Here is a 24,541-nt window from a genome sequence, read left to right as displayed (position 1 = left end):
ATATTTATTTATAAGGTAAGAAACATGTAATACAACTACTGTAATACTTATTTACAATGAACACATTACTGCACTGAAATGGTGCAGAAGTTAGATTATACTTACACACACACACACAAATTTTCAGTGAATACATTACTGCACTGAAATTGTGCAGAAGTTATGTTGTACTTATATACAAATCAGTTGGTTTTCCTCAGAAATTCATCAATGGAGTAGAAGGAGTTGGCCACCAATAAATCCTTTAGGCTTCTCTTAAACTGAATTTCATTGGTTGTTAAGCTTTTTATGGCTGCTGGCAAGTTATTGAAAATGTGTGTTCCTGAATAATGCACACCTTTTTGTACAAGACTAAGTGACTTTAAATCCTTGTGAAGATTATTCTTATTTCTAGTATTGATTCCATGAATTGAGCTGTTGGTTTGAAAAAGTGATATATTTTTAATGACAAATTTCATTAAGGAATAAATATATTGGGAAGCTGTAGTTAGTATCCCTAGTTCCCTAAACAGGCTTCTGCAGGATGTTCTTGAGTTCACACCACATATAATTCTTACTGCACGTTTTTGTGCCCGGAAAACTTTAGCTTGGCTTGATGAATTACCCCAGAAAATAATCCCATATGACATTATGGAATGAAAGTAAGCATAGTATGCCAGCTTTTTCATTTTTATATCCCCTATGTCTGACAAAATTCGCATTGCAAACAGAGATCTGTTAAGACGCTTCAGCAGTTCTGTGGTGTGCTCCTCCCAGTTGAATTTATTATCAAGCTGTAATCCCAAGAATTTAACACCGTCCACTTCTTCTATCTTCTTGTCATCATATGTTAGACATATACTCTTGGGACACCCCTTACAAGTTCTGAACTGCATGTAGTGTGTTTTTTCAAAGTTTAGTGACAAAGAATTGGCTAGGAACCAGTGATTAATGTCTACAAATATTTTATTGGCTGATCTTTCTAAGACTACACTTGATTTGCTATTTATTGCAATGTTTGTATCATCAGCAAACAAAACAAACTTGGCATCTGGTAATGTTACTGATGAAAGGTCATTGATATACACAAGAAAAAGTAAGGGCCCCAAAATGGAACCTTGTGGGACCCCACATGTAATTAGTTCCCAGTTGGATGATGCCTGATAGCTTGATACATGTCTCTTTCCTAATAACACCCTTTGTTTCCTGCCAGAGATATAAGATTTGAACCATTTTGCAGCATTTCCTGTTACACTATAATATTCTAGTTTACTTAAAAGGATATTGTGATTTACACAGTCAAATGCCTTTGACAGATCACAAAATATACCAGTTGCCTGCAATTTTTTGTCTAATGAATTAAGTACATTTTCACTGTAAGTGTAGATAGCCTTCTCAATATCAGAACCTTTTAGAAATCCAAACTGTGACTTTGACAGTATGTTATTTGAGATAAGATGGTTATAAAGACGACTGTACATTACTTTTTCGAAAATTTTTGAGAATGCTGGCAACAGTGAAATTGGACGGAAATTTGATGCTATTTCTTTATCTCCCTTCTTAAACAGTGGGTTAACTTCAGCATATTTCAGCCATTCGGGAAATATTCCACTGATAAACGACTGGTTACACAGATAGCTTAATATGTTACTTAGCTCAGAATCACATTCTTTAATTAACTTTGTTGATATTTCATCATACCCACTAGATGTTTTTGATTTTAAAGATTTTATGATGGACATTATTTCTGTTGGGGTAGTGAGGGTCAAATTCATATTATGGAAGTTACTTGAAATGTCTGGTCTAAGGTAATCCATAGCAGCATCTACCGAACCTGACAACCCCATCTTTTCAGTAACAGTTATAAAATGTTTGTTAAAAAGTTCTGCAACACTATACACATCTGTCACCAATGCATCATTTACTCTTAATGCTATTTGTTCCTCTTCATGTCTGGTTCTACCGGTCTCCTCCTTCACTATATCCCATATTGTCTTTATTTTGTTATCTGATATGACTATCTTTTCCTTGTAATATATTTGCTTTGACATCCGTATTACAGTCTTTAATATTTTGCAGTATTTCTTATAATGTGCTATTGCATCAACATTGGAAATGTTTCGGATTGACAGATACAGTTTTCTTTTTGTTTTACAAGATACCCCTATTCCTCGAGTAATCCATGGCTTCTTTGTAGACTTTGCTCTAACCTTGGTAAGTTTTGGGGGAAAGCAGTGTTCAAATAAGGTAAGCACTTTATTAGCAAAAATGTTATATTTTTCATTCATGCCATGAGCACTGTAAACATCAGTCCAGTGAATGTCTCTGAGGAGTGTTCTAAAATAATCAATTTTTGGCTTACTGATTACCCTCTTGAGCTCAGATTTAACAGATTTTATATCCTGTTCAGTATTAACATTTAACAGAAGGAACTGCATGTCATGGTCTGAGAGGCCATTGACTATTGGTTTTGTAATATAATTTTGTTCATTTGACTTTTCTATAAAGATATTATCAATGGCTGTTTGTGAGCAAGTGGTTATCCTAGTGGGGAACTTTACTGTGGGAATTAAGTTGAATGATAGTGTTACTAACTCAAATAGGTTCTTATTGGGAGAGTCTTTAAGGAAATCTACATTGAAATCACCAGCAACCACTATTTCTTTGTTTTTGGTTGTTAAATGGGCCAGTACAGCTTCAAGGTGGTTTACAAACAGATTAAAGTTACCTGCAGGTGCTCGATATACACTTAATATTATGAAAGATTTTTTGTGAAAATCTAATTCTGTTGCACATGCTTCCATATGCTGTTCTAGGCAAAATTTATGAATGTCTATGTTCTTAAATTTATGACAGTTCCTGATGAATGTGGCAACTCCTCCTTTCTCCATTTCTGATCTACAATAGTGAGATGCTAACCTAAACCCTGTAACACTTAAAAGTTCTATACCAGTGGTCACATGATGTTCAGAGAGGCAGATTATGTCAGCTGGGTTTGAAGACTCTAATTCATCTATGCAGATAGTTAATTCATTAATTTTATTTCTCAGTCCTCGAATATTTTGATGCAATAAAGATAGCTGACATTTCACATTGACTGACTTAAAATTGGATGGAGTTAAAATATCTGCTGACAGTTGAAAATTCTTAACCAATGGCTGTTTATGTTGATGTAATAAGCTGGAATTATGTTTTTTGATTTCTTTCTCAAACTGAAGGTTTGTCTCAGTTCTAACCTCTCTTAAAATTTGTTTTCTTTCTGTCCTCCCTACCCTAAAAAAGGGTCTTTTCTGAATCCTATAACCACTGGTATTTTACCACTCATGACAGTGCCTCCCCCCTTTAACTTTCCTGCTATTTCCCCAGCCAATTATGTCCAAGTAAATAGGTCCTGAATTTTGAAAATGACCACTGTATGGCTAATAGCTCTTTTTCTGTTACTGTATAGTTCTTTTCATGCTTCAGTAACATTCTGCTTGCAAATGCAATTGTAGCATGAACTGTCTCCCCATTGTTTTACTTGAAATAATTCAGCACCTAGCCCATAATCATTGCTGTCAGTATGTAAACAGAAAGGTAAATTGAAATCTGGTCTGTGTAACAGGTTCTGGTTATTCAGTTCCTTTTTTATTATGCCAAAAGCCCCTTGACAATCTTTACTCCATATCCAAACAGTGTCCTTCTTTAACAAGTTACTTAGACAGGGTGTGTTCAAGCTTTGTTTACTTACAAATTTTCTGTAAAAGCCACATAGCCCATAAAATAATTTTAGTTGTTTTCTGTTACGGGGTATAGGAAACTCTGCAATAGCTTTAATTTTGTCTGGATCAGCCAAAATTCCTTTTTCTGTTATGACATGTCTCAAAAATTTTAACTCAGGTACTGCAGATTTACACTTTTCTAGTTTTAGAGTCATTCCCCCTCTTCTAAGTTTCTCACATGCCTGTCTTAAAAGCCCAACATGCTCATTCCAATCTTGTCCAGTTACTAAAATGTCATCTACATAAATCACTAATTTGGATACAAGTTCCTGCCCAAGCACATGGTCTAAAGCTCTAATGAATTCTGCTACCGATGAGTTCAAGCCAAACGGGACTACATAATACTGATAGCAACGGCCATTGTAAAGAAAAGCAGCGTATTTCCTAGATTTGGGTGCCAGGGGTACTTGGTGAAAGCCTGAGGTTAAGTCTAGACTTGACATTAATTTTATGTCCTTGAACTTGTGCAATAGCTCATCAATGTTTTCAGGGTGGTCTGTTACCCTGTATAAGATCTTGTTTAATGGCCTGGAGTCAAGAACTATTCTCACTCCCCCATCCCTCTTTGACACAACTACCAGAGGGTTATTATAAGCACTGATACTCCTTTCAATAATGTCACACACTTCCATCTTATGTAATTCTTTCTCAACTGCTGTACGTTTTGCTATGGGCACACCATATGGTTTTATGAAAAATGGGTCATGTGGTCTTACTTGCAAAGTACATTCGTAACCCCTAACTTTCCCTGGAATGTTGCTAAAGACATCACTGTATTCCCATAACAAAGACTCTAGTTCCTGTTTTTGCTCATTGTTTAGACCGCTAGCTTCGGAAATCTTTGTGTTTACCAGTGTTTTGAAATCTACTTCACTTAAATCTAGCTCTGTTATGTGTTTGTCAACATATCTTTTCTCCTTTACAAGATTTATAGTGTTAAATTTATCATTACACAAAACTGTATTTGATCTGACAAACTCGGTGGAGATACACCCCTCATTTGGTGTTGTTATGTTAAGTTTTTGTCCTCCCCAGTCAAATCTTGCATCTACACTCCGAATCCATGACATCCCAAGAATACAGTCCTCACTGAGGCCTGGTTTAATTAGGCATCCATGTGTAAATGTGACTCCCTCAATTGTAAAAGATAACAAAGTTTGTCTTTTCACAGTTTTACTGTGTTTTCCTGTAGCCCCTCTTATTTTCACCCCAATGACTGGCATTTCAATGTAATCTTTCTCGCACTTCAGCTTTTTGCTTAGAATTTCAGATATTCCTGACACCTGACTCCCTGTGTCTATAAGGCACTTGCCTTCCCAGGTACCAACTTTTGCTCTAATGAACGGACTACCCATATCATCACCTTTTTCAGGCTGAACATATTCATACAATAAATCATTTTGAATTTCACTGAAACAATGACTTTCTGACTTACAAGTACCTATATTACTGTCACCTTTATTATCTACGGTCATTACATTAATACACACATCATTAGCACTGTCGCTTGCATTGATAATTTCATTGATCCAAATATTTTCACCCATATAACATTGCTCACCACTAAGGTATTTATCCTTCAGTTGTTCAACAATAATATGTTTAGTGTTTTGCCACCAATCAGGATATGATATTTGAGACATATTAAGAATCATTTTTTTAAAATTGCTATCATTTTTAATTGCATCACTATCTAGCCACATATTATAATGAAATAATTCACCTTTGTTCATTGCAAATGGTAGCCTACTTGTACAGTCAGTTTTACTGTTCAGGGAATATTTATCAACTGCGCAGGTTCTTTCATAAGATGTTTGATTACAGAGCCTATTGGTTGTGACACTGGCATTAACACCACTTAAACTGTTAATAACATCCTTGGGTACATCTACAACATGCATATCAGTTTCTCCCACAACACCTAATGCCTCCGATTCCTCTTTCAAGCAAACAAAATATTTTTCACCATCATCATGTATTATTAAATCTTCATTTTCCCAAATACTACAATCATCAACCTCTCTCTCCCGAAAACTTAAAACATTGCTTTCACACCCAAGTTTGCTCGTTAAATCAGTGTCAACAATTTGCTCACCTGGTTCCTTCATCAGTGCATCAGTTCTTAAATCATTTACATCGTTAACCTGCTGGTCCTCTGACAAACTACAAGCTTCTGCCCATTCATAAAATTCAACTAAGTCAATTATTTTCTCTGGCTCTTTATTATAACCAATGTGTTCATTCTTAACAGGTACTGTGTTTAGAGGGTAGTACACATTCATAAGATAACTACTCATTACTTGAGACGTATCTCTTGGTGCAACGTAGTCACTGTTATTGGTCCATCTATTATCTATGCTTTTCGCCCCTACCTTGTGGACCGACAATGGAGCGCATGCTAGTTTTTTACTTCATGACTTCCCATAGCATTTTGACTCCTGGTGTCACTACGTTCACACCAATTCCTGTTTTCAGACTCCCTGTTATTACTTCTGTTCCAATTGTTCCCAGATTGTCCTCTTGAATGGAAATTATAGTTTTCCCTTGAATGGAAATTATTATTAATATTGTGACTATTTTGTTCCCTATGATGAAAACTATGGTTGTTGGGCCTACTGTTTTCCCTCCTGTTGAAATTAGTATTTCCCCAACTATGATCCCCACCTCTTTGTGCGTGATTGAAATAGTTTTTTAGTTTCCCCACTTTGTCTATAATCCTGTCAAGTTTGTCCACATAGTTTAAAAATTGTTCAATGTTGTCATCTGGTCCATACACTAGGTCCCATTCCACATCTGTTGGCAACCTTCTCTTTAAAGCATCTATCTGTGTGAGCTCATCAAAGGGTTTGCTCAAATGTACAAGTTTCTTCAGTTGATTCTTACAAAACTGTTTCATAGTCCCCTGTGTTTCTCTATAATTTGGTCCATTCAGGAACTCGCTCTTTATCCTGGCTTGTTCAGTTTCTGACCAGAACTGTTTTAAGAACTCAATTTCAAATTCTGCATAAGACATGTCCATAGAAAAATTTTGATTGGCCCATGACAAAGATTCCCCCTCCAAAAATTTTTTAACAAACTTAATTTTGAAACTTTCACTCATATTGGGCAAAAAATTGTCTCTACAACTCTGCAGAAAGTCAACAGGATGCAAACTACACTCATTAGAAAAGTTTTTAACTGGAATATTGGCTAATAAGGTACATGTGTTCATAGAAAAATTTTTGTTAGCTACATCATTGCTAAATATTTCAAACTTTTGGTTTAACTCTGATACTGTACTTTTTAATTCACTAACATCTGTCTTAGTTTCAATCTCATGGAGTTTTACTGTGTTACTGACTGTTTCCACTTTATCATTCACAACATTTAGTTTAGAGTCTACTCTACTTTCAAGATCTACTGCCATAGCTTTTACATTTACACAAACTGTATCTATTTGACTATTAACATTCACAAAACACTTTGCACTTTTCTCTCTGTCTGTGACAAGTTCATTTCTTACAGACTGGATTTTGTTACTCAGACTAGATGTTACTTCTCCCACTTTAGATTCTACCGCCAAAATCTTTGTTTCTGCCTTGCTAAGCTTCTTGTCTATCTTTGATATATCGTTGCGAAGTTTATTGCCCCAAAGTAAGACATTATCAAATTTTTTGTTCATAGCTTCCTCTAGACGCGACACTTTCTGATTTATAACACAAAAACTGTCCGCGACCGTCTGATTCATGCTTTGCAATTGTTCTTCATTAGCTTGTAAGCGGGCTGCAACAGTCTGATTTAAAGCTGCAACAGCCTGATTTAAAGCTAACGATTGTTTCATCATTTGTAACAGTGATTTAATGTCCGACGTCTCACGTTCTGATGAATTAAGACTTTGATCCCCTTCTTTGACTGACTCATCTTCCGTTTTTATCGGCATGTTTACGTCCCCAAACACTAACAAATTTTCACAATCCTGCTCGGATTCAGCACCACTTTCCTCTTTCACAATGGTCATTTTCTTTTCAGTCTGGGTTCTCACTCGTGTGGTCAGTCCACTTTACTGCTTCGTTTCATCTCCCTTGACTTCCATGTATAGCACTTCTTCGTACCACGTGGTCATTAGACTTCTGCAAAACAGATTTCGTCAATCCAGTACATATAAATGTCTTAATCCCGGCAACGAGCCCCCAGTTGTCACGAACCCGCTCTACTTTGCAGGAAAAGTTATCTCCATAAGGACACCGTTACGGTGTGGCTAATGGCTGTATAGTACTTTAGTAGAGCTGGCCATGATGTCTCCTTTGTTGATGCTGCTGAGTCTGCGTTGTCCATGTGGCTTCTCGTTGTCTAGGCGATGATTCCTTCACTGCTCTGGGTCCAAGAAAAGGTGCAGGTTTTTTAATTATTACTGGACTATTGAAAAATGACGCAGTATTCCACGGTTTCTTTGTATCAAAAACAAAACTATATACACAACTATACTCAACTGCGGCCAACACCCAAGTGCCCGAAAACCAATTGCAGACCAAAGATCACGGTCATAAGCTACAAAGAACATATAATTACAATATCGATTATTGATCGCAACACCTAACTTAGTATTATCTTAAGCAAAAGCACTTTGAACACGACTTTAGTGTACAATAAAATTAAATGGCGTCTATTTGTCAGTTCCATTACACATGCAACATGTGAATCCCTATCATCCTTGATGCTGAATGAACTGTCCCTCCTTTCTAGCCTTCACCAACCTTTCTTTCGTGAGGGAGAAACTAACCATTCCAAAAACTAGTCATAATTTGCCACTGCTCTCCCCCCCTCCCCCCCCCCCCCCCCACACACACACGCACACATTTTTAAAAGTGTCTATTAACTGTACTTAAAACTTCATCTCCTGGAAGTAAGATTCTTTTTAAGATTCAGCTTATGTATTAAGTGGTAACATTACATTGATATGCATCTTAAAATGTGCTTTTTTCTTTCAGATTACCTGTGACCACTTTACCATGGTGTCTTATAGAGTATCTGCAAAGCGTGCAATTTTGTGCAATATGCTCTGGTGGATATTTTGAGAGCTCTATTGCATGCCGTTATATACCCAGTTTCAGAGTCTGCATTGAGGTTTTGCCAGGAAATGGACACTTACATGGTCCAGGTTTCATTATAAACTTGTGTTCAAGAAGCTGCATGCAGCCAGAGTTAAAGTTTTGTGAGGTTCTCAATCATTTAACCCCTGAACAATATTACGACTGGATTAAAGAAATGTTTTGAGCTGTACGCACTCTAAGTATGCTGACAGAGTTAAAGTTTTGTGAGGTGGACAATGATTTGATACCTGAACAGTATGATGATTTGATTAAAGATATATGTTGAGCTGTGGTTACTCTCTTTCTAGCATATCACTGACATAAGCAGGTCTATGCACTGTTATGAGCACTTGCCATATTTTATTTTTGTAATTTTAGAGGTAGTTTTCTGATGATTTATTGGCAGAATTTGACACTTTGAAATGTTTACAACCAAAAGTTTTATGTGCTTTGTTACACATATTAAAATTCTGTTGTTGTTTATTTGTAATGAATCTGTATTTGCAGCCAGTTGTTCAGTAAACAATGAAGGTGTAAAGTTTTAAATCTTGGACCAATACTCTGTTGGGACATCGTGATATTTGAAATCCCAGTGCTATGGAGGTAGTGATTTGATTTGATATATTATTGGTCCTGTAGATCATACAATTTGTACAGCAAAGCACATCATGATATAGGACAAGTCAATTTGAAAAATTATGTTAAGATGGTATATGACGAGAGATGACAGTAGTGGTACATAACTCACATAGCAGAATACATACAGGATATATAGACAAAATATAAAAAAGGTGGTGTGTGAAGAGGGATGACAGTGGTACATAATGCACATAGCAGAATACATATATGAGATAGTGGAGGTGAACATGATCTGTTTTCAGTGATTGCCTTATGTACAAGCTCAGTTTGTAATTTTGCATTTTCAGTACCTATTTCAACAATATTTGAAACCATTTCAGTGGTTAAGGACTTTGTATTTGATAACTATATGTATAACTTATTCTGCACATTTTTATCTTCTAGTCAGAGCATTAATTTCATTGTAGGGAAGTAATACTCAAATGCAGCTGTTTATACCTAGTGCTCATTTTGGACAGCATGTTTTCATGGCACAGTCACTGCAATTTTGCAAATTTAAAATAAAAGTACAGGTTTAGGAAAGTTATGTCACTGTTGGTGGTATTAATTTGCATAAAATCTGCAAAACATAATTGTCACTCTTATACTCACATTGTGGTATCTGTACAGTCCACTGAGAGGAAGTGATTTACAGAATCATTAATTCATGTCATGGGTTACTAGTTGTTGGCAAACACTGTCACCACTGGTACTACATTACTCTTGCGCCTTAAATATGTGACTATAAAATTTAATAGAAGCTGTGTTTCAGTAATAGCATTAAGAAGTTATTAGCGATAAATAAGCTTTACAATAAATTCAAAAATAGAACTATAAGTAAATGTGTGTTATCCAGTAGTTAATGAGTGTAATTGTAGATTTTAATTAATGTAATGCTGTAGTGGGACTTCCTGTTTTGGCTGCAGCTCAGCATTACTCACAGAGAATGTATGTAATATGTAATGAGAACAACATGACACACATGAGCTTTTGTGCATCTGATTTACATTTTATTAATGAATTGTAACCTATATTTTGAAAGTGGAGCATAAAAATGCACTACTAGTGCCCATAAATTGTGTTCTTCACTATATAAGTTATAATTAGGAAACTAACAAATATATTACAGTGTAAAAATATTATTAAATTACAGAAATAAAGATTATTATTCTAATAAATGAGCTTCCCAGTCTCATTCATCATCATTAAGAAAAATGTTAGCTGTTTAAAAACAAGCCCCCCAAGTAAATCATTCCTTTCCTGTGTTCCTGTTTCCACCTATTCTCCTTTCTACTATTCATGTCATCCTGTCTTTCCAGTTTTCTGGCATAATTTTTCCATTTATCTGTAATTTACATTTAATGAAATTTCCTTCATGCCTAATAGATGTCTACGCACCATTACCCTAATGAGGTATTTAACAGATTCTGCTTTGATAGTGAACCAGCCACTCTTGTTGGTACGTTTTTAAAATGTATTGATTTTTATTTTCTTGATGCTGCAAGCACATCATAGTAGTGATGCTGGAGGTAATACCTATGACCAACAGGACTCTTAATAGTCTCAAAAGAGGACGTAATAGGATATGTGAGCTTGGTATTCACAGTGTATATACAAACAAGAACCCAATAAATCCTCAACACACAGGGAAAAAATTGTTTAATAATTTAATAATTGTTGATATCATTTTGGAACACAGCAGTCATACTTAATATTTTATTAAAAAGTAGACCAAATCACAATAAAATTTAATTTTTAATTCTGGTTACTGGTTTTCATCTATGCGACCATCCTCAGTCCAAGTTTCCAGATGATGTAAGGAGGCAGAGCAAGGAGCTGCTGTTAGACTGACAATTCTGGACCAGCTCCAGGGCAGACAGTACACAGAGTCAGTATGTAGTACTGGCATACCTGCCAAGAAGTGCCCAGTTCTGGAGCAGTTCACAGAAGGTAAAAGTCTGCACTATGCAGCGGGTCTATACACTGGTTTCTCGTGTCATCTGGAGTCATGATCTGAAGATGGTCTTATAGACTGATAACCAGAATTAAAAATAAAAATTTATTTAGACCTGTACTGCTTTTTATTTTTTAAAAATCAAGTGAACCAATTTACGTTTAGTTAGTTACATATGTTCCACAGATCACAATAATATGTCAACTGAAAAAACATAGACTTAACTTCATTTCTCTGGCCTCTTTTGGGGTATATGGCATCCAGGAGAACTCATCATCCACATCTGTCTTTGCTCATTTCCCTCAATTCCAACATGAACTTGCCAACCATCCTTGCTTCCCCTTCCACCATCCTCTTCCATGTAGCTCTGGGCCTCTTTCTCTTCCTTAGTCCCTGAGGGTTCCATTCAAATGCATCCTTCTTAATTGCTCTGTCTGACTTTCTCAGTGTGTGCCCCATCCATCTTTGCCCTTTTCTTTTTAATTACAAAAACCACAGTACATATATTTTAAAAAATAAAGTTGAAAAATATTTATGTACCTACATGCTCTCCATTGACAGGCCTTTTCTCTATACTCAACTATTTATTTATACCCCAGAATTGCTCAACAGTATAGAAATAGTTGTCAAGGAGAAATATCTTTACTCTACATTTGGAAACACTGCTATTGTCTGTCAGACATTTATTTTCATGTGTAGATTTTCAAAAAGTTTTAAAAGTTAGATTGATTAAAGGGTGTCTCAGATCATTTTTCCTTCGAATGTTATGGCAGCTAATATCACTGCTACCCTCAAACACAGATGAATTGTTTATAACAAATGTCAAAAGTGTATAAATGTAATGTGAGGCTGTGGTTAATATTCCCAGTTGCATAAAGAGACGTCTGCAGGAAGATGGTCAAGTGTAAATTCTAGACATAATTCTAATTACTTATTTTGTACAATTAGTACTTTTTACATAAGTAAGGAGTTACTTTATTTTATCCTGCAAGACATCAGTGAATTAAAATATTCAAACTATATTAACTTAACCAAGTTTTATATCTCCAAAGTTAGCTATTATTGTAATGTCAAAAGTAGCCACATTTAACATTTTAACAGGTCAGTTATATGGATTTTACAGTTTAAGTTTTCATCACCATACATTCCTAAGGACTTTGAAGTTTCTAGTGTGTTTATTACTTCTTGTTGATGTAGTATGTTAATAGGAGATGCGATATTTTTGATAGTAGAAAACTGGATGAGCTACTTTTTTTTTCAAACTTTAAAGCTGTTGATGTAGTATGTTAATAGGAGATGCGATATTTTTGATAGTAGAAAACTGGATGAGCTACTTTTTTTTTCAAACTTTAAAGCTAGCCCTTTTATGCAAAATCACTAAGTAACTTTCACAAAAAAGTATTTGCTCCATCTCTAGTAATGCTCATTTGCTCTCTCTCTGCCATGCATTTCACAGTGGTTCTCAGAATACAGATGTGGGCACAGTTTCACATCAGTGCTTGTATCATCTGCAACCAGGACTGATTTGCACTCCTTTGTAGGTATAGTCTGGATTGGAAAGAGGTGCAAGCTTTTAATTAATATATAGTACTGAGGTTTATAAAAATAAACTGTATCTGTTTATTAGCACTTGGGGTGGGGGATTATATAATTATATGGCAAGGATTGCTAGGGGGTGACAGAAGATAACTGTAGTAGCCCCAAAGCCATCTTAAAAGAGAATGGCAAATACAAAGGTGTAGGAAATAAGACAATAAGCATCTGCTCCAGGTGGTGGAACAGAAAAGAGCGATGTTTTTCATCCACAGCTCCAACAGTCCTCAGTCTTACAAGTCTGGGGAACCAGCAACATGTTTGGTAAGGTGGCTTTACTGAAGGCGATTCAACACATTCTTGCAGGAAGTGGTCAATTATAGTTGGAACAGCTGGAGGGTGATGGACAAAAAAAGCAGCCTCTTTGTAAAATTTAAATAATGAAAATTACTTATGGTCTGGGGCCACCTTGTACATCTCCACTCCTCTCCCTGAAAGAGTTCACCACGCATCAATTTCACAGTCTCAATGGGGCCATAATTCTAGGCAATAACAATATTTGATTTTTATTAACAGTACAATACATATATTGCATTTAAAAATTAAACTCTTGGAGTGTGAATATAATTGTTATGTCAATGTGCAATTACTATAGTTGTTGACACAGTACTGTGACAGTGGTGGCACTACAAATATAGTCAAAGCTGGTTTCAGAGACAGCTTTGAGGAGTACAAGCAACTGAAACACTCGAATCACAAGGATTAGGATATAACTCAAAAATAATCAACACATGTTTACAGGCCAGTTTTTCTTTTAATATTCTCTAATAATAATGGAAATGAATGATTGACTTCTATCATTATTAGAGGAGATAACAGACGCAATGAAATTTGTGATAGAGCAGGGGCCACATGGCATTGAGAGGCCTCCTCATCAGACTGCAGACAGTTACCTTTTTTTTTAAAAAAAAAAAAAAAGAATGGTGATGGGCATACTGTGTGCAACATCCTTACATGGGGCCTGGGTAACCATTAGGGTGGCACAAATTGGCTGCTGACCTCATGACGGGACAGGTCAAAGTCGCAGAACAGAATTTTGAAACACAACAGTTTGCTTTAACTTAATCATGGGGATGCATGCATTGCAAGTAAAATTCAATTTGAGTTTGTTAGCCACATGAGTTACATCCTCTGACTAACAGTCTAACTACTTAACTGACCAAAGAAAAATTGCACAACTGAAAAGTATATTAATGTGTGTAAGGCATCATGTCAACTGCCTGATTAAATTTCTCTGAGCATCAACCAGAATGATGTTTGAAATTAAATAGATTTAACCCAGAAGTATAAATTTACAAATACAAAACATGATGATTCTTATTGCATTGATGCTTCTTATAAACAAATAATAAATAATTTACAACAAACACCAGAAGGGTTATTCTTTCAACCTAATTTTACATGATCACAAAAGCTAAATAAATAAGTTCAGTTAAACTGAACAGAAAGGTCATAAAAATAACCAGTGACATTAAAAAATATCAAATGAACAAATTAGCACATAATAAAAGACTACTGTCTGAATTCACAGAACTAAGCAGTTTGTAAGAGAAATACAAAGTAGTAGTTCTAATTCAGGAAACAACTCTAAGCCAGATTATAAAATTACATTTCATGACATTAGAAAAATAAAAGTCATAAATAACTTTTGCAATGGAACTTAGCCAAGGGATGTGGTCAGCTGGAGAGGCTGTATTTGTTTCACTACATAAATTGCATATGAAACATCATTATATAATCACACTCACTATCAGAGTAGCCAGCAGGGTTAGAATCACTGTGGGAACAGTTATTTCTTGTAAAATATGGTAGAATGCCATCATATGGGCAGCAGCTCAATCTAGTGAAATTTGTTGGTGCTACTGTGCTATCAACTAATCCAAGGACTTGAACAATTCAGTGTTTTTGGTATCTGGGAGAGCTGATAAGGCAGAATGTGTCCCGAGAGAGAAGTTAAATTCTGGCATGAATAGCAGGTATGATTTGATGAGGCATTTAAAGTTTCTTTCAGCTGAGTGGACAACCAGAATTCAGCTTGCAGGATATAGCAATGAATGCTTTGAATAGAAGTCTGTTACTCAGAGTGTATGTGGAGTGAAATTCTGATGGGAACACAGAGTCCACAAAAGATTCTGAATTGCACCAGCAGTGTCTACTCAGATGCCGGGCACGTGAAGCTGGGTTGAGTTGCACTTATTCAGTGGCAGTTGAACAGTAGGTTGTTCAGTTCAGCAGAGAATGAGATCCTATTTCTGCAGATTTCTTCAAAACAATGTGGTGGCATTCTCCATGATGTTGGCATGTGATCTGTGCTTTTGTAACGTAAGTTTTCATGTTCTGTAAACTTTGAACATAACATCATTATACCATGCAACAGTGAAAACTATGTAGCAACAATGTCTCAACATAGCAAAATAATGCAAACTATATGACAAAACCATTCACTAGTAGAGGCATATAATGAAATATAGAGGAATAAGTAAGAGAGTGAAATCAGGCTGAATAGGGCATACCAGTTAACAGAGAGAATGTAACATACAAAAGTAAAAGTAGTGGTGCATCAGTAGCACAGGTACATGCTAGTCATGTGGAGCTCAGATGCAACCACATTAGAATGTGAGAGTGGCACACAGTGGGCAAAAGGTGCCAGCTTTGTGTCTGGCATTGATTTACAAAGTCCAGATGTTCGTAACAGACTGGCTGTTGTCCATAGCAACAATCCAATGGAGGAGAAGTTTTGTAGAGGCAGAAGTGCTGTCAAACTAAAATGTTTTATGCATAAAATACCCATAAGGCATAAAGGCAACTTTACAAGAACGGCAGAAATGCAACAATAAGAAAAATATTCTAGTTATGAGGGCCTGGCTGAGACAAAATCACAACAGAATCTTGAAAATGTCAAAATAATAGACTGGCATAGAATATAATAACTCTACCTCCCACCTATGACTTGCAATAAAATTTGTTCTCAATCCCTAGACCATGGGTTAACAAACTTTTCCTCTGATGTAATATTTGGAGAGTCTTGGTACTTGGACAGAACACCTCATTTATTTTTAAGGTTAATAAAATTCTGAAACAATGGGAAAGACTCATTTTACTCAGTCATTAGTCCAATTCTAAATTACAACTAATAACAAAATTCAGAATAAAATTTTTAAAAAGTAAGAAAAAATGCCGTATTATTAAGCACTTATTCACTTCTTGTGGAACACCAGTGCTCCATGAAATACGATTTGGAAAACCCTGCCCCAGACATTAAATTGTATGGAGGCATGGTATGTAAATTATAGTGCTCAGAACTCATTGGCTGCTGTGTAATAGTTGTAGTGCACACTGCTTTTGCACCAAATGATCCTTTCTGAGTTTCAATGGATCTGCTACAGGAGATTGTATGTCTAGATCTTTACATTTGGTTAAATAATCAAAATGGACTACAGTCTTCCCATCTGGGAGCTGTAATTTGGCATTGGTAGGTGACATGAAACGCAATATTTGAAATTATCCCTCCCAGGGCCACATAAATTTCTTAGTTATGCCTGGTTTTGTGGCAGCTTGTCATGACATTATATAATCTCCGACTTGGTATAGTGGTAACCTAGCATTCTTTCAACTATGGAGCTGTAGCCTCTACATCTACATCTACATCCATACTCTGCAAATTTCCATTGTTACAACCTCTCGATACACCACAGCATCATCTGCAAAAAGCCTCAGTGAACTTCCGATGTCATCCACAAGATCATTTATGTATATTGTGAATAGCAGCGGTCCTATGACACTCCCCTGCAGCACACCTGAAATCACTCTTACTTCAGAAGACTTCTCTCCATTGAGAATGACATGCTGTGTTCTGTTATCTAGGAACTCTTCAATCCAATCACATAATTGGTCTGATAGTCCATATGCTCTAACTTTGTTCATTAAACAACTGTGGGGAACTGTATCGAATGCCTTGCGGAAGTCAAGAAACATGGCATCTACCTGGGAACCCGTGTCTATGGCCCTCTGAGTCTCATGGACGAATAGCGCGAGCTGGGTTTCACACGACCGTCTTTTTCGAAACCCATGCTGATTCCTACAGAGTAGATTTCTAGTCTCAATAAGAGTCATTATACTCGAACATACTACGTGTTCCAAAATTATACAACTGATCGACGTTAGAGATATTGGTCTATAGTTCTGCACACCTGTTCGACGTCCCTTCTTGAAAATGGGTATGACCTGTGCCCTTTTCCAATCCTTTGAAACACTACGCACTTCTAGAGACCTACGGTACACCGCTGCAAGAAGGGGGGCAAGTTCCTTCGCGTATTCTGTGTAAAATCGAACTGGTATGCCATCAGGTCCAGCAGCCTTTCCTCTTTTGAGCGATTTTAATTGTTTCTCTGTCACTCTGTCGTCTATTTTGATATTTACCATTTTGTCATCTGTGCGACAATCTAGAGAAGGAACTACACTGCAGTCTTCCTCTGTGAAACAACTTTGGAAAAAGACATTTAGTATTTCGGCCTTTAGTCTGTCATCCTCTGTTTCAGTACCATTTTGGTCTCAGAGTGTCTGGACATTTTGTTTTGATCCACCTACTGCTTTGACATAAGACCAAAATTTCGTAGGATTTTCTGCCAAGTCAGTACATAGAACATTACTTTCGAATTCATTGAACGCCTCTCGCATAGCCCCCCTGACACTACATTTCGCTTCGCGTAATTTTTGTTTGTCTGCAAGGCTTTGGCTATGTTTATGTTTGCTGTGAAATTCCCTTTGCTTCCGCAGCAGTTTCCTAACTCAGTTGTTGTACCACGGTGGCTCTTTTCCATCTCTTACGATCTTGGTTGGCACATACTCATCTAACGCATATTGTAAGATGGTTTTGAACTTTGTCCACTGATCCACAACACTATATGTACTTGAGACAAAACTTTTGTGTTGAGCCATCAGGTACTCTGAAATCTGCTTTTTGTCACTTTTGCTAAACAGAAAAATCTTCCTATCTTTTTTAATATTTCTATTTATGGCTGAAATCATCTATGCAGTAACTGATTTATGATCACTGATTCCCTGTTCTGCGTTAACTGTTTCAAATAGTTTGGGTCTGTTTGTCACCAGAAGGTCCAATATGTTATCGCCACGAGTCGGTTCTCTGTTTAACTGCTCAAGGTTAGTTTTCAGATAAAACACTTAAAAAAATTTCACTGTATTCTTTGTCCCTGCCACCCGTCATGAACGTTTGAGTCTCCCAGTCTATATCCGGCAAATTAAAATCTCCACCCAGAACTATAACATGATGGGGAAATCTACTCGAAATATTTTCCAAATTATCCTTCAGGTGCTCAGCCACAACAGTTGCTGAACCAGGGGGCCTTATAGAGACATCCAATTACCATGTCTGAACCTGCTTTAACCGTGACCTTCACCCAAATTATTTCACATTTCGGATCTCCGTCAATTTCCATCGATACTATTGCACTTCTTATCGCTATAAACACGCCTCCCCCTTCACTGTCCAGCCTGTCTGTGCAGTATACATTCCAATCTGAGTTTAAGATTTCATTACTGTTTACGTCTGGTTTCAGCCAACTTTCTGTCCCTAGTACTATATGGGCGTTGTGACCGTTTATTAATGAGAGCAGTTCTGGGACCTTTCTATAGACGTTCCTGCAGTTTACTATTAGCAGATTAATATTGTTATTCCCTGTTGCATTTTGCCTACTCCTACCTTGCTGCGTCTCTGGAGGCGTCTTGTCGGGCCTGGGGAGGGAATTCTCTAGCCTAAAAAACCCACATGTGCACTCGACACATACTCCGCTACCCTTGTAGCCGCTTCCGGCGTGTAGTATTAAAGTAATATTCAAAAATCTGCAAAAAATTGTCATATTTTTCATTTGTAGTTGAAGAAGTAAATACGGTTTGCCAGCCTTCTTTCTTTAAGCCAAGTACAAAGTTATTTATGTTACTGTCACTATAACTTCTACACTTAATAACTGTTATCCTGTTGGGAGTACATTGAGTGGTGGATTAAAATGTATTGTTAGTGCAGTGTGGGGTGCACTCAGCCGCGTGATGCCAATTGAGGAGCTACTCGACCGAATAGTAGCCACTTCGGTCAAGAATACCATCATAACGACCAGGAGAGTGGTGTGCTGACCCCACGCCCCTGCTATCCGCATCCTCCATGGAGGATGACATAGCAGTCGGATGGTCCCGGTAGGCCACTCGTGGCCTGAAGACGGACTGCTTTTTTAGTGCACTGTGATCTGAAAAACCAACATCTATAATTTTACAGTGCAATCAGTGTTAGTAGCAGACCTAATCAAGATAGCTGTTTAATCTCTTTGGACATTAAACTTTCATATTTAAGTTGAATGACCCCATTAAATTTACTAATTGCGACTTTTGAGCAGATTCTTCAAGGAAATCAATGTTGAGGACACCACATATTATTATATTTTTTGAGTTATTGTGACATGCTTTCTCTAGCAGTAGTGAAAAGTTTCTGAGGAACTGTACTTTCACAGTTTTTGCCGTTTTCAACTAAGTTTAGCACTTCAGATTCATTAGAAAGTAGAATATTGTCTTGTTCCTGGGATCTGAATGTGCTATATTTTTTAGGAAACACAAAATCATACTCATAAATTTTATAGTTCATTTCATCCAAACCTGATGACACCAACTGATCATTGCTCACACAAATACCCAATAAGAACTCATTGTTTTGATCATGTACTTGTTTTTGAGGCTGCAACTGTTTTTGAAGATCTTTAATTATTTCACTTATCAGTTCTAAATCTAAGTTGTACTGATGTCCAGTTTCCACGATACAAAAAAGCTCATTGCCAAGTCATAGTTTCACCCACATATTTAATGTTGACTCCTGTACCCTTTTCATGTAGGCAGAAGTTGCACTGTTTACACATCAGTCCTCTCATCATCTTTTTGAAACTTCCTATGCTTATTACTATGTGAAATCTCATTTTTATCAAATGTATTTACGTTTTCAGTATTATGGTAGCTGTTAAAGACATGACTGCTGAGACAACCATTTGGAAGTCCAGAGACTATTAAAAACGGACCAAGGGACAAACTTTATGTCCAGTCTTATGGTAAAGGTATGTCAGCTATGGAAAATAAAGAAAGGGAGAACAATGCATTCTGACGAAGTAGGCGAGTGTCAGCAATATGTCTTGCGGTCTTATTGTGGCATGTTTATCTTCTGCCCTTAGGTCAGACGATAGAAATGCCACTTGCACACTTAAGAGTAGCAGATTGACGGTGACCAACTTTAAATAGACCTTGATTAATTTTCACACACATTTATTAAAATAATAAAAAGCATAGACATTACATAACTTGATTCTGGATGCTGTTTACAATTGACAATCTGAAGTTCTTTTCATCTTGGTATGTTAATTTTATTCCCACATATCTCTAATACTTGACAAAGTGTCTATACATTTCTCTTCATGGCTATGTACAGGAATATGATAATCTTATTAGGTGCAGACTGAAACTTGACTATAGACTGGTACAGACTAATGCAGACTCGTACAGACTGGTGCAGACAAATGCAGACTGACTAATCAGAGGTCTGTACACTCATTATAATACCTCGCGCGTTCATGTATCATTGCATGAGTTGATACGCGAGGAGAAAAGGTTCTACATTAGCAGCAATCTCATTGGCTGCGTTACATATTAATATGCAGATCTGGGGAAGCAGAATTTGGTCCGTCTCTAATGCAGCGTCACCTCATAGTGCGGAGACGGACGGGCGCTGCGCCTGCGCTGTTGTGCTTAGCGGGGCGCGCTATAGTGGGAAAGTTGTGTACGCGCTGACTACGTGGAACTATGTACACAACAGCAACACCTTGAAACATTTTAGCAGTTGCTCGACGCTTGCAACCGATACAGCATGATGCTTGTTTCAAGGAGCAAAATGTTCTGCGCATGCACCAACTCCATTCCACTACCCACCGATACAGCTGTCACACGCAGCTCTGACAGTTCAGAAGCATCTGCTTTGTGTTTTCGGATCTGTGTTTTAGTCAAGTGTATTGCGTAATGACTGAAACAGGAGAAGATGGTGTGGTCAACGATACAGTTATCGATGTTGATAACTTGTAGCCCTCATGGAAACCAGACCCGAGTTGCACGTGATTACCAGGAAAGATCACCACAAGCAGGACGTGATCACCAAACCATGACAACACACAGGTCAGGAAATGAAGATCTCAGGTAAGAAATGTATAATTAAAATACAAATTAATATAATTCGTGCAATTTTGGTTATCACTGTTAGCATTCAACCACGATTCTAATACATATTTTAACAACGCATTTCAAGAGACAATGCTCTCATCATCAGGTTGTAAAGTCTATGTCGTGAAATTAAACGGACTACAAAGACAAAATACCATCACAAATAGTTGGGAAGTCCATAGAGTAAAACAGAATGAAAAGTATATTGGACTGTGGGTCCTCATCTTACATTGGAGTTGTTGACACAAGTCAATGGCCGTCCCATAACTACCAAGTATGCTGTTGCACTGTGCCGGCTCGGGAGGACCTAGGCACGTCAGTCCAATATACTTTTAATTCTGTTTTACTCTATGGACTTCCCAACTATTTGTGATGGTATTTTGTCTTTGTAGTCCGTTTAATTTCATGACATAGACTTTACAACCTGATGATGAGAGCATTGTCTCTTGAAACGCGTTGTTAAAATATGTATTAGAATCGCGGTTGAATGCTAACAGTGATAACCAATATAACGACAACTGCTACCTCGACTCCATAATGGATTATATTAAATCGTGCAATTTTATCAAGAATGAACTTCATGAGTTATAAAAGTGTTCATATTTTGAAAACCTCTTCTTTCAATTGTTTTATAGCTTTAAACATAATGTTTTATAAAGATTTAAACAAAAATATTTAAAAATTGATCATAAATTACTATTTAGTAAGATAATAGGATAATAATTTAATCGTTATCATTACTTTTGTACATGAGTTCATTTCTACATTCAGGTCTATACGTTAATAATTCTTCACACACTGATTGATATCTTAATTACAGAAGGCCATCCTGTCTTGCAAAGGAAAAGCACCTGTTGGTCAATTAAAAAACCGAATGTAGCTTTCTCTAACTTTGTACGCTGCTTTTGAGGCTCGTGCTCCAGCCTGCTGTGGTTCTTCATCAACCTCAACAATATGTGTAAGCTCATCATAGGCTTCTGCTAGTTTGCCTTCCCTTTTTCTTATGGAATTGTGCAACACACAACAGTCTAATACAATTTGTTTTGTGACATCTGGGTGAACGAGCATTGCTTGCTCAAGAACTCTGAATTTTTTATCCATCATACCAAACGCGCATTCTACTATTCTGCGAGCTCTAGATAACCTGTAATTGAATAATTTTCTCTCATTACTTAGAAGTGTTGCTCTTGGAAATGCTTTCATCATATTGATCGCCAAACCATATGCATCATCAGCTACAAACACGTAAGGAAACGAAACGTTTTTGTTTGGGTACAATAATCGGGGTACAGGGAGATTTAACCTCTTGTCAACGCATCTCTGTCCAAAGCTCGAAGAGAGAAACACACCAGCATCATTGTTTCTACCCGGTGCTCCTACGCCAACTATCAAAAAGTTTCCTTCAGCATCTACCACTGCTTGTAGCACAATAGAGTGAAAGTTCTTGTAATTATATTAGGCTGATCCACAGTTCCATGGTCCCTCAATTCTTATATGTTTTCCATCTACTGCGCCACAGCAGTTTGGAAAATTCCACTAGTCTTCAAAGCGTACAGCTACCGACGCCCATTTTTCAGGTGTAGGCTCAGTCATCATATACAACAGTGGCAGTACTTCCCAAATGTAAGTACATGTCTCAGCTACTATTTTTCCGACTGTCATTTTACCAGCACGAAGATTGTAATGGACATATTGAAATCTATCCCCAGTAGCCAGAACCCTGAAAATACCAAATACCATTAGCATACAAATAGTTTTTAACTTATTTTACTAATTTTTGTTGTTTTGTTTTAGGTAATGAGTGCAAGTCCAAATGGCACGTTCTGAGGTCCTCATACGTGAGATATCTGCGTGAGCTGAAAAAAATGCCAGTGGATCAGGTGGGAACAAGAAAAAGTGGTATTTGGCTGACGCAATGAGTTTTTTGCTGCCCTGCATTGGACATCCAAAAAGTACAACCAGCAATATGGTTCGAAGGCTAACAGATGTAGCAGCTGAGAAAGGGACAGAAGAGAACTTGGAACAACCCACAACTGAGACAGATGTTGCCACAGTCGCTGGTACTTCATCTTCACTTACAGCAGTGGTCGAAATGAATCCAAGGAAAAAAAGTTAACACACTAGCAGAGGTAGTGGCTGAACCAATGGCTGTATATTTTAAATCGATCACCCAAAAAAATCATCTGAAGAACATCCTATGATGCTTTATTTTAGAGGTCTAATGCCTGAAATTGAAAAATTGTCTGACACTTCACAAAGACGTTTCAAAATATATGTTAAAAACAGTTGAACTACTATCTTGATCAAGAAGAAGCGGTTTATTCAGGACAACCGAATGTCCCTCAAATTTCACCAGCACCAAATTTCTGCAGTTCTCATGGCAGAAACCCGTCAGGTGATTCGACACCGTCTCAGATATCTGCTCAAGATGAATATAATCTGTTACAGCTTGGTGACTATCATAATTCAAATAACCTTTTGTGGTTCAACAAAAAGTAACTCTTCCTTGAAAAATATGTTTTGACATTTCATTATAATGTAACAATTATATTTTGAATTTCCATTGAACAGTATTGTTTGCTTTTGTTTGGTATCAATTTTATTTTATAATTAATAAAATATGTTAATATAACTTAAGGTTTCATTTCATTTTACCTAATGACATGTGTGATGGTATAAATAAGTAGCGCTTATTTATTAGGCCTATGTTCTATGAGCATGACATTTAAGCCTAAAGACTTAAATTTATGTTCCATATATTACAATATGAGCAACATATAGAAACGAAAATGTACAAAATAAATTCAACTATTTTCTTGATAAATTTAGAAAAGAAACATATTTAGAATACGAAATAGGCGATTGATTTTATATGGATGTCCCATTTCTGTTACGTAAGTGAACTGTGAATTGCTGCCAAAAAGAAAAGAAAAATATCCCCATGACTGATTTAAAAACGAAATATTGTATGTGGTCTGCCTCAGATTCTGAAGGGTAAGAAGTGGTCCTCAGCAGTAACTGGTATAGCCGTTCCACATTACAAATTATAATTATAAATTTTAATTATAAAGTTATTACGAGGCTAATTACGACACTTACAAAGTTCATCAAGCGTCGTAGGTAACCACTGTGATAACTGCACATTTTACATAACCGTTTGAATCGTAATTGCAGTAAATTAAACTTACCTTAAAGTTATTAACAGTCGTTCTTCAGCAGGGATGCTGCATCTCCAATTAGTGTCCTTTTTGAAAATTTTATCTCCGACGAGTTCCAACAACACTTCAAAACAGTTGACACTCATTCTA

At 36.7% G+C, this 24,541-nt stretch overlaps 1 protein-coding gene across 4 annotated transcripts in view; it reads left to right on the top strand.

Moving 5' to 3' along the window:
* The window catches only part of LOC124555585, a 150,054-nt gene extending 126,296 nt beyond the window's left edge, over positions 1-23,758 (top strand). The window contains exons 4-5 of one of the 4 annotated variants that reach the window (XR_006968566.1): positions 22,054-22,191; positions 23,028-23,758. Coding sequence is in view for 2 of the 4 variants with exons in the window: in XM_047129547.1 (XP_046985503.1) it covers positions 8,708-8,993 (286 nt within the window). In the remaining 2 variants the exon portion in view is untranslated. Of the gene's footprint in view, positions 1-8,707; positions 10,549-22,053 lie in introns of those variants that run through there. The other 3 variants (XR_006968565.1, XM_047129548.1, XM_047129547.1) reach the window with 3 other exon arrangements.
* Positions 23,759-24,541: the final 783 nt, after the last annotated feature.

Source organism: Schistocerca americana, chromosome X (genome assembly GCF_021461395.2).
Source record: "Schistocerca americana isolate TAMUIC-IGC-003095 chromosome X, iqSchAmer2.1, whole genome shotgun sequence".
Classification (NCBI taxonomy): Eukaryota; Metazoa; Arthropoda; class Insecta; order Orthoptera; family Acrididae; genus Schistocerca; species Schistocerca americana.
This window is presented reverse-complemented; position numbering and strand designations above follow the sequence as displayed.